At 46.1% G+C, this 15484-nt stretch overlaps 1 protein-coding gene across 1 annotated transcript in view; it reads left to right on the top strand.

Moving 5' to 3' along the window:
• The window catches only part of ADAM12 (ADAM metallopeptidase domain 12), a 389351-nt gene that overhangs the window by 249764 nt on the left and 124103 nt on the right, over positions 1–15484 (top strand). The window contains exons 4-5 of the mRNA XM_060125655.1: positions 865–943; positions 14026–14102. Of these exons, the coding sequence (XP_059981638.1) occupies positions 865–943; positions 14026–14102 (156 nt within the window). The remainder of the gene's footprint in view (positions 1–864; positions 944–14025; positions 14103–15484) is intronic.

Raw genomic sequence — 15484 nt, 5'->3', positions numbered from 1 at the left:
TAACATTTCATTGTTGTTTTATTTAAATAAATTTATTTATTTTATTTATTTATTTTTGGCTGCGTTGGGTCTTTGTTGCTGCGTGTGGGCTTTCTCTAGTTGCGGCAAGCGGGGCCCTCTCTTGTTGCGGAGCACGGCTCTAGGCGCACAGGCTCAGTAGTTGTGGCTCACAGGCTCAGTAGTTGCGGTTCACGGGCTCTAGAGCCCAGGCTCAGTAGTTGTGGTGCATGGGCTTAGTTGCTCCGCAGCACATGGGATCTTCCCGGACCAGGGCTCGAACCCGTGTCCCCTGCATTGGCAGGTGGATTCTTAACCACTGTGCCACCAGGGAAACCCCTCGTTGTTTTAAACTATCCTTTGACATTCTAATATTGACAGCTGGCTCCCTCACCTGCAGGAGAACTAGCAGGGCCAATATTGTGGGTCCAAAATTATTTTTCCAGCGGGTAGCTTATCTGCTGATTCTAGCTAGTGGGGCCTTGTGACTTCCAGAAGGGTGGTTCTCCCAACTCAGAAATCTGCGTGTGCTGTTCGTAGCAGGGTGTGTGCACGTGTGTGCATGTGCACGTGTACACACACACCTGTGTGTGTTGGAGGCACGAGGCGGGAGCGGGTGAGGAGAGCACCACGTGGACTCTGGGGGCCACTGTTCAAAGCACATGCATCTGAATCTCACCTGCCTGAGTCTCATCCTGGCTCTCCCTGGGTAACCTGAACAGGTGAAGGCCCTACGGGAGCCTCAGCAGGTCATCTATAAAATAAGGAGGGAATCAGATCCATGCCACGCTACAGCCTAGACATCCGCAAGCCACACATCACTGCGACTCTACGCTCATCTTTTATGTTGTTTTTATTTCTCCACAGAGGCCTCATTGCCAGCGGTTTCACAGAAACCCACTATCTGCAAGATGGCACTGATGTCTCCCTCATCCGAAATTACACAGTAAGTCACGCATGCTTGGACCACCACGATACTCTGCTAATAGATCTGTGCTTAAACTCTGTAGCTGTTTTATTCTAAGCAAAGTCACAGGCCTAGATCTTTCACTTAGACCCCGAGACGAGTTTGAGCATTGCTTGCGGTTTGGGCATTGCATTATAACTCCAGAAAAACGCGGCTTTGGCCAGGCCTATGCCAGGACAGTCCTTGAAGGTATTGCAGGCTGACACTGAACCCACCTGCCAGTGACCGTGGGATGCTAAGCTGGGCGAATCCTTCCTGGAAACCAAGCCCAAATTGGAGACGGCTCAGAAAGCAGCCACCCCTGGGCTGAACTTGGCTGCATTAAACTTGTAAGTCCCTTAAAGAAATTCAAAGGAAAACTGACTCTGCTTAACCTTTCCTAAATGTATCCACCGTGTCCATATGATTCTATATCATGGTTGTTACTGGAATGTGACATTTATCACCTCTTAGCTTTTCTAGTATCTGAAGTTTTACATGTAACTTAGACAAGATGCGAACTTTATTCATTTTTTCCTCTGAACAAACGCTTAGTGTGCTCAGGCCCAGGTGGGAATGTGGGCATTAAAGAGAGTTGCTGCCCTCTGAGGACCAGGATGGTTACTTGTTTTAAAGAGCTATGGGTGGGGCTTCCCTTCCCTGGTGGCGCAGTGGTTGAGAGTCTGCCTGCCGATGCAGGGGACACGGGTTCGTGCCCCAGTCCGGGAAGATCCCACATGCCGCGGAGCGGCTGGGCCCGTGAGCCATGGCCACTGAGCCTGCGCGTCCGGAGCCTGTGCTCCGCAACGGGAGAGGCCCGCGTACTGCAATAAATAAATAAAGAGCTATGGGTATTCGTTTTAAGAAGGATAATCTTAGAGAAAGGCTTTACATTTACAACTGAAATGTCGTCAAGTAGCCATTATTGTCGGCAGAATTTTTGTTAATGCCTGACCAAGCTTGGGAGAGTCAAAGAAATCCCTGGGAAGCAGAAACAAACCAGGGATGTAAGCTCAGAGCACTAAGCTGGTGAGTTGAGGTCACGGGACCCCAACGGGCTATTCAGGACCCAGAGAGAGGACCCCGTGCTTGGGGGTTGGGACCAAAGAAGTGGGCATCTGCAAATGAGAATCCCGCAAAGGCTGGGGCCCCAGAGAGATGCTTCCTCTGTGAAAAGAGGGACAAGTAAAACTTCAGTCCAGAGAAGGGGCAACAGAGAGAATTGTCTCCAGGTGTCCTGGATTGAACAAAGATTTCATAAAAAATAGAGAAAGTGAAACCCGAGCTAGCCTCATAAAGTGTATATTTGGAATGGGGTGGACTGGTGTTCAAATTTCTAATACCAGCATAGGAATGGAATTCCCAGTAAATGTTGACCTCAGAACTGGTCCCAAATCAGCAACCCTGCATCCCATGGGCCCAAGCTGAAGTCAACTGAAAATAGTTCTATAGGGATATTTCTACAGCCCAGGGTACCTGAGATTCCCACGTCAAAAACAAAGAAGAAGAATATTATCAAAGATGACCCAAAATCAAAATTACAAAACACACGATTAACAAAAGCCAGTGTAAATGACAAGGGAAATGAGAATTAGCACCTCCAGGAATGCGAGATCATAGAAAAGTCAGAGGAGAATCTGAACTATTTTAAAGAGAACAGAATAGGTCCAATAAAAATTCCAGAGTGAAAATACAGGGGAAAAAAAAACTAAAGAAGCACCAACAATGCTCCCCCTTCTGCTTAAGCCATGGGATGGGCAGTTTGTTTCTCAGTGGTGTCATTAAGGACCAGTTGTTGGTTTTAGAAGGCGGAAGGGACAGTGAATACAGATTTGTCCCTACTGAGCCTGTGGTGGGACAGCGTAGTAAAGATGTTCAGTAGGCAGATAGCTGTATGACCCTGGAGCACAGGATAAGGATGGCAGCCACAAAAGAAGACCTGAGGGTCCATCTGAGATATAAGTAATCATTGGTGCCCTGACTTCATTTGACTTTTTGTTTTCTCTTTTTTTCTCCTAAGAGGATGTCATTTATACGCCTCTAGAATTAGCACAAAAGCTCTCCTTACAGTGTAAATTGTTGTTCCGAATAGAAACAGAAAAAAGAGATCCTAGAAATACTTGACAATAGGCTCACATCCTCCAAATCTCCCTTATAGATGATAGTGAAGGTGCTTGTTGATTACGGACCATCTAGAAGATGTAAGATATTCTTCCAAAGTTATTTTAATAGTTTCATGTTTTCTGTCTCCGTCTCCCTGATCAATTTCCTCTTCTTAGGGCATTTTTGGTCCTTTTTTCTCATCTGGGAAGAAAACATATGATAAGAGAGAAGAAGAAATGGAGGACTAGATAAACGAGGGTCCAGCAGCCACTGGGGCTGTTTGGGACTTGGATTGCGAAGGCTGAAGGCTATAAATCCAGGCATCTTAGAAAACAGCCTGGATGGAAGGGCACTGGAATGCTGATGGTAGTTGTCTCTGGTGGAGACTCCGTATTTTTCTGTTTGGGCTGATTGATGTATATATGGGGTGGTGGACAGGTTACATTTCTCATCTTTCCACGAGGTCACTGCATAGACAGGCAAACACCTCCCCCCACCCTGACTCACCCCCTCACTACTCCCCATGGAAGCATCTTCTCAGGGAGGGGAGGGCGAGAGGAAGCAAGTCCTGGCAACCGCTGGTCCCTGCTAACTGGGGAAGGGGCAGAGCCCCTGCCTTGGAAAGGCCGTGAGCTAGCCTTGCTGTCTTCCCTCGGTCGAGTGTGGGTGAGCCCTGCCGGCCCCTCTGTGGAGTGTTCCAAGCAATGGTCTGCTGCACCACCAGCTTCACCAAGATGGGTCCTCAGGCTTGGCTAATGAGAGCAGGGTGGGGAGATGAGGGGAGACGAGGGTTAGAAATTGCAGGAAGCCTAAGTTGTGTCCTCTGATGGCATATACCAGAAAGCCCTCTTTCAGAAGTAGTTAAGCTCGTAGTGTATTTTGATCGTCACTGGACTCTTGGAATCTTTCTTCAGTAGGTGAACCAACTGGAGGCTGGGTTAATCGGCAACCCGAAACCTCCAGAAACGGCAAGCATATATTGCTTTTACAGTTAGAAAAACAGTGACTTTTCTCGTAATCTGGGGCCACCTTCCCCCATTCCTTTGAGTGCCTGTTCTGAGCTGCCAGCCACGTTACTGTAAAGATGGGTGAACCATCTCGTTCACTGAAGAAAACCCTTAGCCCTAGACAGCCCATCTTCCAGCAGAAACCCTTTAAGGGGAGCTCAGGGCCTCATACTGTCTTTCGTGGTGAGGACACAGATGCAGCTTTGGAGGTTTTGTTTCTACTGAATCGGGCTGGGAAACAAAAAGAAATGTGCTGATTCATCCCCTTTTCCCCCAAAGTCAGCACACAATGGATTTCCCTAAATTTAAAATTATATATAAAATAAGAACCACTTTTTCGCTAGCATCTTTCTTTTTTAAATTTAATCTCTCAACAATCAGTGTAAGCTGGTTGACAAGCAAACTAGTGGCTGATTTTAATTTTGGAATTGATCCCCTGTCTTTTATCTCTCTATTATCCTGACAGGATGAAATATTTGTGGCTTAAGCCCTTGCTGGCCACATCTAAGGGAAGATTATGTCTTATACTGTCTCTTTTAATAAGGCCTGTGGGAGACAATGCCCATGATATTTATGTTGTCTACATCCCAAAAGACAACTCTGGGAAAGGCCAGAATGCCCTCCAGAAAGTCTCCTAAACGCTGTCAGTGCTTTGGTCCAAACACATCCTTCTATTACATGCATGTTAACTGAGCATCCCCATTGTGCCAGGCCCTGTGACTCCCACTGACGATAAAAACAGACAGGAGACCCACATGGAGCTGGAGGGTAGAGACTGACATTATTCCAAGAATCACAGACCAAATTAAAATCTGTGCTAAGTGCACCGGAGGAAAGGCGAAGGGGCCTAATCTAGTCTAAGGAATCATGGAAGACTTCATGGAGGAAGGAACATGTGAACCAAGATCTGAAGTTTAAGGAGACATGAACCAGAGGATGGGAAAGGGAAGGACGTTTCTGGCTGATGCCAACTTTTACTTGGAAGTGGGGAAATGTCTACAATTTGACAGGGACCAGAGTATGTAGGACTTGGAGGCCAAGGTGACAATTTGGTTGTCATGGAGGAGGAAGCCATTAAAAAGTGTCAACCAAGGGGATGTCATAACTAGGGATAGACTTTGGAAGATTCCACTGGCTGCAGCTTGAAGGTCATCAGAGGGTCAAGAGCAGAGATCCAGCAAGGTCAGGCAGTTGGCTCTCGTGGAAGAGCCCAAAGCCCGGGTAAGAGGAGATGGTGGCTGCTGGGACCATGGGCATGGAGAGGGCGAGAAGGAAAAAGATCTGACCTTCTACACCTGAAGGGTTCCATTTGTTGTATGTGTTTCTCATTCAAAAATTTTATGACAACATTTCCTATAATAGACGTCCAAAGGGGACCTTCAATATTAACTGAGGCTGGACCATCAGACAGGCATGAAATCCCATATCTTGATCAAAGGTATTGTTTGAGTGACATCCCATTCATTTCCACGGCAAATGTGTTTCCTATCAAAAAAGAGTAGAACCTTTTACAATCGGCTAGGACTGAACATGTCAGGGCAAATGGGTATTAGAGAGTCAGCTACATCCCATCTCTGTTAGAGAACATCTGAAGAGGATGGAAGATGATTCTGGGGGTAGGAGGGAAGGCAGAGACCATTCTCGTCTCGTACAGGTACTAGGTACGAGCTAGGCCTGTTATCACATTCTTAAAAAATGATTTAAAATGGACTTAACTTCCCTAACATCTCCATACTCTCTGCACGTCTAATTCATCTGCTCTTCCGGGCTTGCCTCTGTCTCAGAAGGCTGCTCCGTCCTCCCACTGACCAAGGCACTACGCACCCCCTCTTCCCCTCAGGTCCTCGCCGTGTCCTGTGTTGATTTCCACCTTCACAGCCATCTTTCCCCCCTTCCTGATCCGCTGGCATACCTGCTGCTGCAGCTCAGCTCCTCCCTTCTCCTCGGCTGGAAGATCGTCACGGCCACCTGACATTCCTCCCCACTTCTCATCTCACCTATGTTTAATGCAGCCACCACTCCTGCCTACGTGATCCTTCTAGAGCGTCTTTCTGTTTATGCCCTTCCCTTTTGCACTTGTGTTTCAGTCCTCACAAATCATCGAGAGCTTCCTCGGTGCCTCCTTCATCGAGTCCAAAGTTCTGAGACCAGTATTCCCATTCCATCATGGTGACATACCTTACCTTTTCATGCATGCGTTCATTCACTCATTCATTTATACACCCATTCAACAACAAATGTTTGTTGAGTGCCCAATGTAACCTGAAGTGAGCACCAACAACATGCCAGGCATTGTGCAAAGCGCACCAACAACATGCCAGGCATTGTGCAAAGCGCACCAACAACATGCCAGGCATTGTGCAAAGCGCTTTGCACACATTTTGTTGTTTGATCCTCGCAATAAATCAGTTTTTGCTATTTTTACACCCGGATGAGGAAGCTGAGACATAGAGGACTTGCGTGACTAGACTAAGCCTCCAGCTAATAAGGATTCAGACTCTCACAGCCTGAGTCTAGAATCTGAGCTCCTCACCACTATAATGCAGACAAAACACTGGAGTGTGTCTGTTGTATGTCCATGGCCGTGCTGCTTGTGTTGTGGAATTAGTATAGAAAACTGTAGCGAGGTGGATTCAGGAATGGGCTGGTGTTCGTTTGCAAAGAGAGAGACCCAGCAGGTACTTCTTGGGGAGAGCAGAGGATGCTCTGCTGACCTGTTGTCCTGGGATACAGGGAGGGGCAGAAAGCCCTCTGGGAATTTGCTGAGTGCATCACTCTGAAGTCCAGTGGAACTGAGTAAGGTCTAGTGCCATGTGGCGGTGTACAGGAGGGAGGGGGCCACATTCCCCATCCTCAAGGAACATACCGTCTGACCACAGACAACACGATGCACCCGTGGCAAAGATGCTTTAGGAGCTAAACAATGGAAAAGCCAAATCCACGTGGAATGTGCAATGAGTTCCCAGAGGAGCTTCAGGTGCGGTGACTTTCCTTCTCTAAAGGTGTCAGGAGAGGCTCTGGGACAGCCTTCTGTCTGGAAGCGGTGTGTGTAGAGAGTGGGTTCAGAAGCCAGGGAGGCAGCCTGCCCAGGCTAAAATCCCAGCTTGAGCCCTGAACCAGCCGGGACCGTGAACACGAAACAGACACTGAACCTGGCGCACAGTCAGGCTTCTAGAAAAGTGAGCGCTTACAGCATAGTGGGTTTAAGTACATGTTGTCATATCCCAGATCTGTGACAAGGACACACATTTCACAGATTGATTCGATCCCTAAGACCCCGGGCAGCAAGTGTCAATCACGTTTTACAAATTAAAAATAGAGACTGAGTCTCAAAGCACAAGACTTCCAACTCCAGACTGGTCCAGCGCGCTCACTAGCGCAGCGGTGCTGTTTCCCGGCCCAGGTTGCAGGGTACTCCCAAAGATCGTGAACACGGTTTTGTAAGCTGCGTTCTCTCCTGCCGAATGCCAGCACCGCAAAGTAACGTGAGCGGCCCCTGAGATTGGTCCTTCCCAATCTTTTAAGCAGACATGGTTCTTGTTAGAGCTGGGAGCAGACATGGCCTAGGGAGCATGGGTGTGCTGACTTACTTCTCAACAATCCGTCCCGTACACTCTCAGGGGAAAGCGTAATGTCAGTCAGAGAAACACACGGGGCTGCAGAGTCACTTTTGCTTGAATGCACTGTAACCTTCTTTCAGTCTCAAGCAAACCCTTGGTATGTGGGGGCCTGATGCTCCACACAGGGGAGGAAAGGCTGGACCATAGGTGTGCTGAAGCGCAGGTCAGCAGCTCAGGCACACGCACATGCACGTGTGCACACACACACCACTCACCCTCACACCCCTCCTATCTGCAGATATTTCTGAGTCTGGAAACGACTTTACTTTCCTTGGATTCCCTGAGTGATGAGGCTCTGCTGTACTTGAACAAGTATTCTGTCCGAGTTTGGATTTTAGGTGATAACTTTTCATCGCGAGGGCACGTGTTCATAGCAGCAAGATGTGGCGGGGAGCTGTCCGGCCTGGGGACGAGAGGCTTGACTTTTAGTCCCTGCTCTGCCATGAACCGGCTCTGTGACCTTAGACAGTTATTTAACCAGTCAGGGCCTCAGTTTCCACATCTGTTCAGGGAAGGTTGGTCTTGGACGGCCTGAAGTTCCCTTCCAGCTACAACACCGTGCGATCCAAATGCTAAATCAAGACCGTTTGTCACATTGCATATAGCCGGGGACTTGGGAACTTTAAAGTTCCCAAGGAAAAGAACATGGAAAATAATTTTCGCTCAGCTTACTCCCTAATGGAATTTGTCTGCTCACAGGTCCTTTTTAATCACGAGGTCAGGCCACTTTTGTTAGCTATTTAGCGTATAAAATTCCTTTCTTTCTAGTCCACTGAGAGTTGGGTAACAGAATTTTTATTTTACTTCCCGTATGGCATAGAGTTGAGGGCTACTATTTTCAAGCTCAAGTGTTCTTATTCTATATCCTCTTCCCCACCATTATATTTGATTGATAGTATTAAACAGAAGGAGAGTTTATTTTACTGGAGGGGGGAAATGCATTAGGTTAAGTAATAAGTATATAAAAGAAATGGTTAGAGGTTTTGTAAAGGAAAAGATGTAATTTTGTGGTTATGCATGTTTGGGACTATTTTCTGTTATGTTTTGCTGGTAGAAAGAGAATGTATCGGATCAGCAGAACTAAGCCAAGACGACTGTGCAAATAAGACAATGTCTTGTTCAGCCACGTCTTTAGAGACGTGAGCATGAGAGAAAGAAAGAGACAGTATGGTTTGACTCTCTTGAGGCAATTGGAGGGGATGCAGTTGGGGAGGCTTGCAAGGGTAATTGTTGTGATCGACAGATCCAGTGGGCCCTGGGGCCCAAGACCTCCAAGGCATGGTGGATGCCTGCATCTCTCACAGGTGTGGCCACATCCAGATCCAACAGGCCACATGTTTGCAAACCTACAAGGCCTGGCAGGTTCCCACCTGTTAACATCAGTCTATAGGAGGCAACCTGGCCCTCAGACGTGGGGACACACACTCACCTGGAGACTTTGCTGAGTGGGCACTGCTGGCCCCCACGTGATGCTGCCTGCACTTCTCTCTCTCGACCCTGGCCACCGCCAAAGGGGATCAAGCCCCCCAGAGGAGTAGGAACGTACATCTCCTCCACTCCCCACGGTCAAATTCCCCAACCAATTATGTGACACCTAGTGTGATGAGTCTGTCTCTCTGATTTGTCAATTTATCTATATGATGACTTCTATATTATAAAAACCAAATCACATTTGTTTAAACATTTAGTTAATCATATTAAAAAAACAAAACTTCATGAGACTGCAATTGTCCTGGAGGATCTGGAACTTGGAGTTCTAGTAATAGTCAAGAGTGAGCAATGGGCTTGCTAGTCAACTGTCTGAAGATGAACAGAAGGTAGTTTTAGAGCTTAGAAATGAGGTGTTAACTCTGGTACTGACTAAGAGAGTTGGGGTTGTTTAAGGACCAGAGTACAAGAGCTAGAATCCACCCACTCCTCTTTTTTTCTTCACCCCCTCCTCTTTTATAAGCAATAATGCAGCCTAGTTGTTGAACTGGAAATTAATTTTATACTAATTTGTTCTCAGCTCATTCTTTAATAAGCTTATATTTCTGGGTATTTAATTTGAAAGCACATTTGATAAGTAATCTATTAAAAAGTAAATCGACACTGAGAATAAATGAGTTTGAAATTTCAGAGGTTGGTCATTAAGACTATTGTCACCATTTGGTTTTTGATTTTTTAACCAATACTTGGTTTCCTATAGCAGTATTTCACAGTTATCTAAAATGGAGCAAATTATTTAATGTACAGGACCCTCAAAGATGGGTAAGTCAAAAACCAGTGGTGCTCGTTCCCCTAGCTAGCCTAACTGGGTCCCTTCACTTCCTGAGTCATCTCAGCTCCAACATGTCTGCTGGGTTCCCACGGCTGAAATCCCCCCACTCTGGGCAGAGGGGACCAGGCCGCTCTGATGCCCTGGGGCATTACAATCCAGTTACACAACCTCCCCATGTTTAGAGAATTGTTATCATGACTCCCTTAAGTACCCAAAGCTAGAGTTACCTAGAGAGGGGGAACCATGGAGCCTTTCCAAAGTTACTTCCCATGGAAACCGAAGAGGCAGGCTGGCAGCAAGGGTCCCCCATGGCCTGGCTGGATGCCTGGCGGCTGGCTGGCAGTATCCCCCAGCACTATCCCTCGTGCCCCCTTCCCTGGACCACGTGCCCACTGAAGAGGACACCCTCGCCAGAGGAGACGTGGGGCAGTGAGTCTGCCTCCACGCCTGAATCTCCCAGCCAAGCAGACAAAGCCCCTCCCTGAACTGCCCCCCTCCCCCATTGCCCATGTTTGTGCGTGTGCTTTCCCTCTGTGGGCCATCCCCTCTCCCACCTCTGTCCCTGGCCACCGGGCCACCCCACTCCTCAACGTTGTATGGGGGTCAAAAAGGAGGCCCAGAAAATGTCATTATTTCCAGCTGGTATAGTCAACAACATAAAAAATCCAAGCTATGCTACAAATTGTTAAGCTGATAAGATGGCCCAGCAGGAGTCTCTGATACAAGATCAACTTTAAAAAATAAAAAAGCTTTCCTTTACATTAAAAATAACCGTGTATAAGATGTAATAGATAAAAAGACCCTATTTATGATATCAACAAGCCTATACAATACCTAGACATAAGCCAAGTGAAAACTTTCCAAAGCCGTTCAAAATAAAAACATCTAAAACTAGGCAGAAGGATGTAAAAATGGCCTTATTATGTGGAGAGACATACCGTGTATGTGAATAGAAAAACTTTTTATTTGAAAACTACAAATCCTGACTAAAGTGACCTCTGCATTCAAATTAGTCAAGCTGAAATCTCAAAGGATTATTGCAGAGCTTAAAATTTGATTCTAAAATTCATCTGAAAGAGAAAATAGGCAATAATACTGTAGAAACTTCTGAAGAAAAAATAGTATCAAAAGAAAACTCACTCTCCACAAGGTTGCCACGACACATTGGGGAAAGAATCGTTTTCTAACAAATGGTTCAGGGCACCTGGATAATCCACATGCAGAAGAGTGAAATTGGAGCCCTACTTTAAGCAGATACAAAAATTAATTCAAAGTGAATCAAACATCTAAATGTAAGAGCTAAACCTATAAAACTCATAAAACAGAGGTATAAGTCTTTATCACCTTAGGTTAGGTAAGGGTCTCACAGATATGGCACCTAAAGCATCAGCAACCAAACTAAGAAAATAGAGAGCTTGGACCTCATCAAAATGATCAGCTATTGTGCTACAGAAGACATCAGGAAAGCGAAAAGACAACCCCCAAAATGGGAGAAAACATTTGCGAATCATATCTCTGGTAAGGGTCTAGAATCTAGGGTATATAGAGAACTCTTCCAACTTAACAATAAAAGGACAAAAAAAAAAAAAACAAAGAATAGGCAAAGGATTTGAACAGGCGTCTCTCCAGAAAAGATGCATAAATGGCCACTAAGCATGAAAAAAGATGTTCAACGTCCTACGTTATTAGGAAAATGAAAATCAAAACCACAGTGAGACACTACTTCACATATACTAGGATGGGTGTAATCAACATCATAGACAATAACAAATGTGGGTGAGGGTGTGGACACGTTCATACCTTCATCCCATACACTGAGAATGTAAAATGGTTCAGCTGCTTGGGAAAGCTTCGGCAGTACTTCAGGATGCAAACAGAGTCACCATAAGATCCAGCAATCCCACTTACAGATATATAACCATATACCTACCCATAGTGTAGACCCCAGAGAACCAAAAAAATATGTCCACACAAAAACTTGTACATAAATGTTCATGGCAGCATTATTCATAATAGTCTAAAAGTGGAAACAGCCCAAATCCCCAGCAACCAATGAATGGGAAAACAAAATTTGGTATATCCCTACAATGTCATTTTATTCAGCAAAAGAAAAGGAATGAAGTACTAATACTTGCTACAACATGAATGAACCTTGAACACATTCTGCTAAGTAAAGGAAGCCAGACACAAAAGGCCACATTTTGTGTGATTCCACTTAATGTGAAACGCAATGCAATGAATAGAATAGGGAAATCCACCGAGACGGGAAGTAGTTTAGTGGTTGCCAGGCGTGGCCAATGGGAAGTGTCTGCTAACGGGTGTGAGGTTTCCTTTGGGGGTGATGAAAATGTTTTGGAATTAGATGTGATGGCTGTACAACATTATGAATGTACTAACACCCATAATAGTATGCTTTGAAAAGGTGGATGTTATGGTATGTGAATTTAATCACAATCAGAAAAGAGAACTTGCTCTGATATCAAATGTTCCTATAGAATAATAGGAATTAAAACAGTGTGGTGTTGGCTCAGGAATGGACAGATGGAGGTTCGCCTCAGTGGACCAGCATAGAGAACATGGAGATGGAGCCACAGACATATGTGGGCATTCGATATCTGACAAGGTGACGTTTCAAATCAGTCAGAAAAGGAAAATGGTGGTGAAGAACAGCTGTCTCTTAGTTTGTGGAGAAGGTTGGATGCCAACCTCATACCTCCACAAGAATGAATTCCAATTTAGATTAAATAACTAATTCTAAGAACTAATTCTAAGAAGTAGAAGCAAATAAGAGAGGACATATGTATAACGTTGAAGAAAGCCATCTTAAGCAATACACAATATGCATAAATTTGTATAAGAATTGGAAACTCTTGTAATAAATACAATAAAAGATATCGTAAGTCAGTTAAGAAGACATTTCTCACATAATTAATATCCTGAATATATAAAGAACTTCCAGAATCAATAAGAAAAAGTCAAAATAACAAATGTACTACAGCACTCCCTTCCTGTAATTGCCTTTTCAGATGATTCCAAAATTTTGTCCTCTGTTCAGTGACAAAGAGATCATCTTGGCCCCTTTTTCATGATATGGGATTTCCCTGGCCACTCAATCCCATCCGGCCCCCTTTCTTAGCAAAGTCAAGGTGGTCTTTGGAATGTTGTCCCTGTCAGGCAGGACAACTGGACACCCTGCCCTGCCCTGGAAAAAGTGATTAACTGTGGTCCTGATTGAAGGAGCTGTGTGCTGAGGCTGAAACCCCAGTGTCCACTTCTCCTGTCCCTTAGAAGACGCAGCCCTTTGCCTCGGGACCGCACGCCGCTGGCATTCAGAGGCCTTGAATGAGGAACACTAAGTGCACTTGGCGTTTCTTGCCAGCCAGCCACTTAACTGGGGCTGCAACATAACATTTGTTCAACAATAAAATTAACCTTGATTCCGGACAGCTATCTATCTTCACTAAGGACGTGTCCGTGCCATGGTTTCTTTTTGCAAGTGACATTATTAAAGAAATGGAATATTGCAGGCATGTCACCCAAGGACTTTGGTCTTAGAAAACCTTCCTATTTTCCTCTCCTGCTAAGAGTCTTTCTGCTCTCAATTGGGCAGTTCATCGAGGTACCCGCTATCTCTCCTCACCCCCTACTTCTCATAGCCTTTTCTGTTTTCATAAGCCATAGATTTGGCCTCATTTTATTGCATTTCACAGTGTGCTTAATTACCCCACACGGTTCCTCATCTCATTACAAAGGACAATTTGTAATGCGGAAAATGGCAATGTGATTTGTTCAGCTGCTGGAGTTTGTAAAACCTTCCGCATCAGGGCTTTCCTGAAGGATGTCAGAGAGACGAGAATGGAACCGGGATGCGGTTAGAAACCCTGTTGATAATCTCTAAGTAAATCAGATATTCCTGCCATAGATCCTGGCTGGGTCGCGTGGGGCTGGCATGAAACATTAAGACCGCTGGCTGGTTCAATATTTTATGCGAAAGGAAATTCTGTAGCTGAAAACAAGATGATTGGAGGCCATTGGTTTATTGTGAGTGGGCAAGAAGACAGCATGACTGAACCGACTTTCTCCTCCTTTCAGGGTCACTGTTACTACCATGGACACGTGCAGGGCTATTCTGGTTCCACGGTCAGTCTCAGCACTTGTTCTGGTCTCAGGTAAGTGACCTTGACAGTGGCAGCTCTGGCCTTAAGCACAGCTACCGCAGACCACCCCCTTCTCCAACCGCTCTCAAGCACTAGAGTGACGGACCTCGCCCCTGCCTGGCAGAACCGAGGAGCCCTTGCCCGGCAACGCGGAGGGCACCGCACCCCCCCACTCCCATCTCAGCTCGCCTTCCTTCGCCGCTCCTCTTGCAAGGCTGTTCTCAGGCCTGGTAGGTTGGCTGGGTTTCAGCAGCCAAGGATTTGGGGAATATCTTTTGTTCTTGTGGCTTGATGCCAAACAACTCCCAGTGTTAAAAAAATAGGACATTAGGTATTAGCATTTCAGCTGCTTGCTTAATAAAAATGAAAAGGGCCTCTTCTCACTAGGACACAAAGTGAGGGGCTGACCGAGCACAGATCCAGGTGAGCTGAGTACGGGCCTGGGTGGCAGGGGCCCCTGCCCGACACAGGAAACAATCCCTTCTGCTGCCGAGGACGAGCCAGCCCTGCCTTCCAGTCGCAGCAACCGGCCCCGGCGGGCTCTGTGGGCTCCCCAGGAAGACCAGTCTGTTGACAGATTCCCAGCTGCCTCAGTCTCTTGACTGGGTTTATCTATCTAGTTTGTGAACTAGCAGCTTGTGTCCTCAAAGTCCTGCTTTGCTTTGGCCGCTGCCACCAGAGTGCAGGTCTGCGGAGGGAAGGACGGAGGGCCCGGGACAGCGGCGGCCCAGGGAATGCGGGACTGTGCGCCGTGGGTCTGCGAGTACTGCATGCCATGGCGGAGAAGGAACCTCGGTGCACACCCCGTACACACCACGTACACACCACAGACACACAATATACCACATTCACACCCCAGACACATACATAATATACCACACACACCACAGACACACACACAATATACCACACACACCACACACACACAACATACACACCACACACAATATACCACACAACATACACACCACACACACAATATACCACACACACACAACACCACACACACACAATATACCACACACACAACATACAGACACACAATATACCACACACATACAACACCACACACACAATATACCACACACACAACATACAGACACAATATACCACATACACCACATTCACACCACAGACACATACACAATATACCACACACACCACAAACATACACACCACAGACACACAATATACCACACACACCACACACACCACACACACACAACATACACACCACACACACAATATACCACACACACACCACACACACACAATATACCACACACACAACATACACACCACAGACACACAATATACCACACACACCACACACAAACATACACACCACACAATATACTACACATACCACACATACACACCTTAGCACACACATA

The sequence above is a fragment of the Lagenorhynchus albirostris genome, chromosome 16 (assembly GCF_949774975.1).
Source record: "Lagenorhynchus albirostris chromosome 16, mLagAlb1.1, whole genome shotgun sequence".
NCBI classification, from domain to species: domain Eukaryota; kingdom Metazoa; phylum Chordata; class Mammalia; order Artiodactyla; family Delphinidae; genus Lagenorhynchus; species Lagenorhynchus albirostris.
The sequence above is the reverse complement of the archived record's forward strand: the minus strand, read 5'-3'. Positions and strand labels throughout refer to the sequence as shown.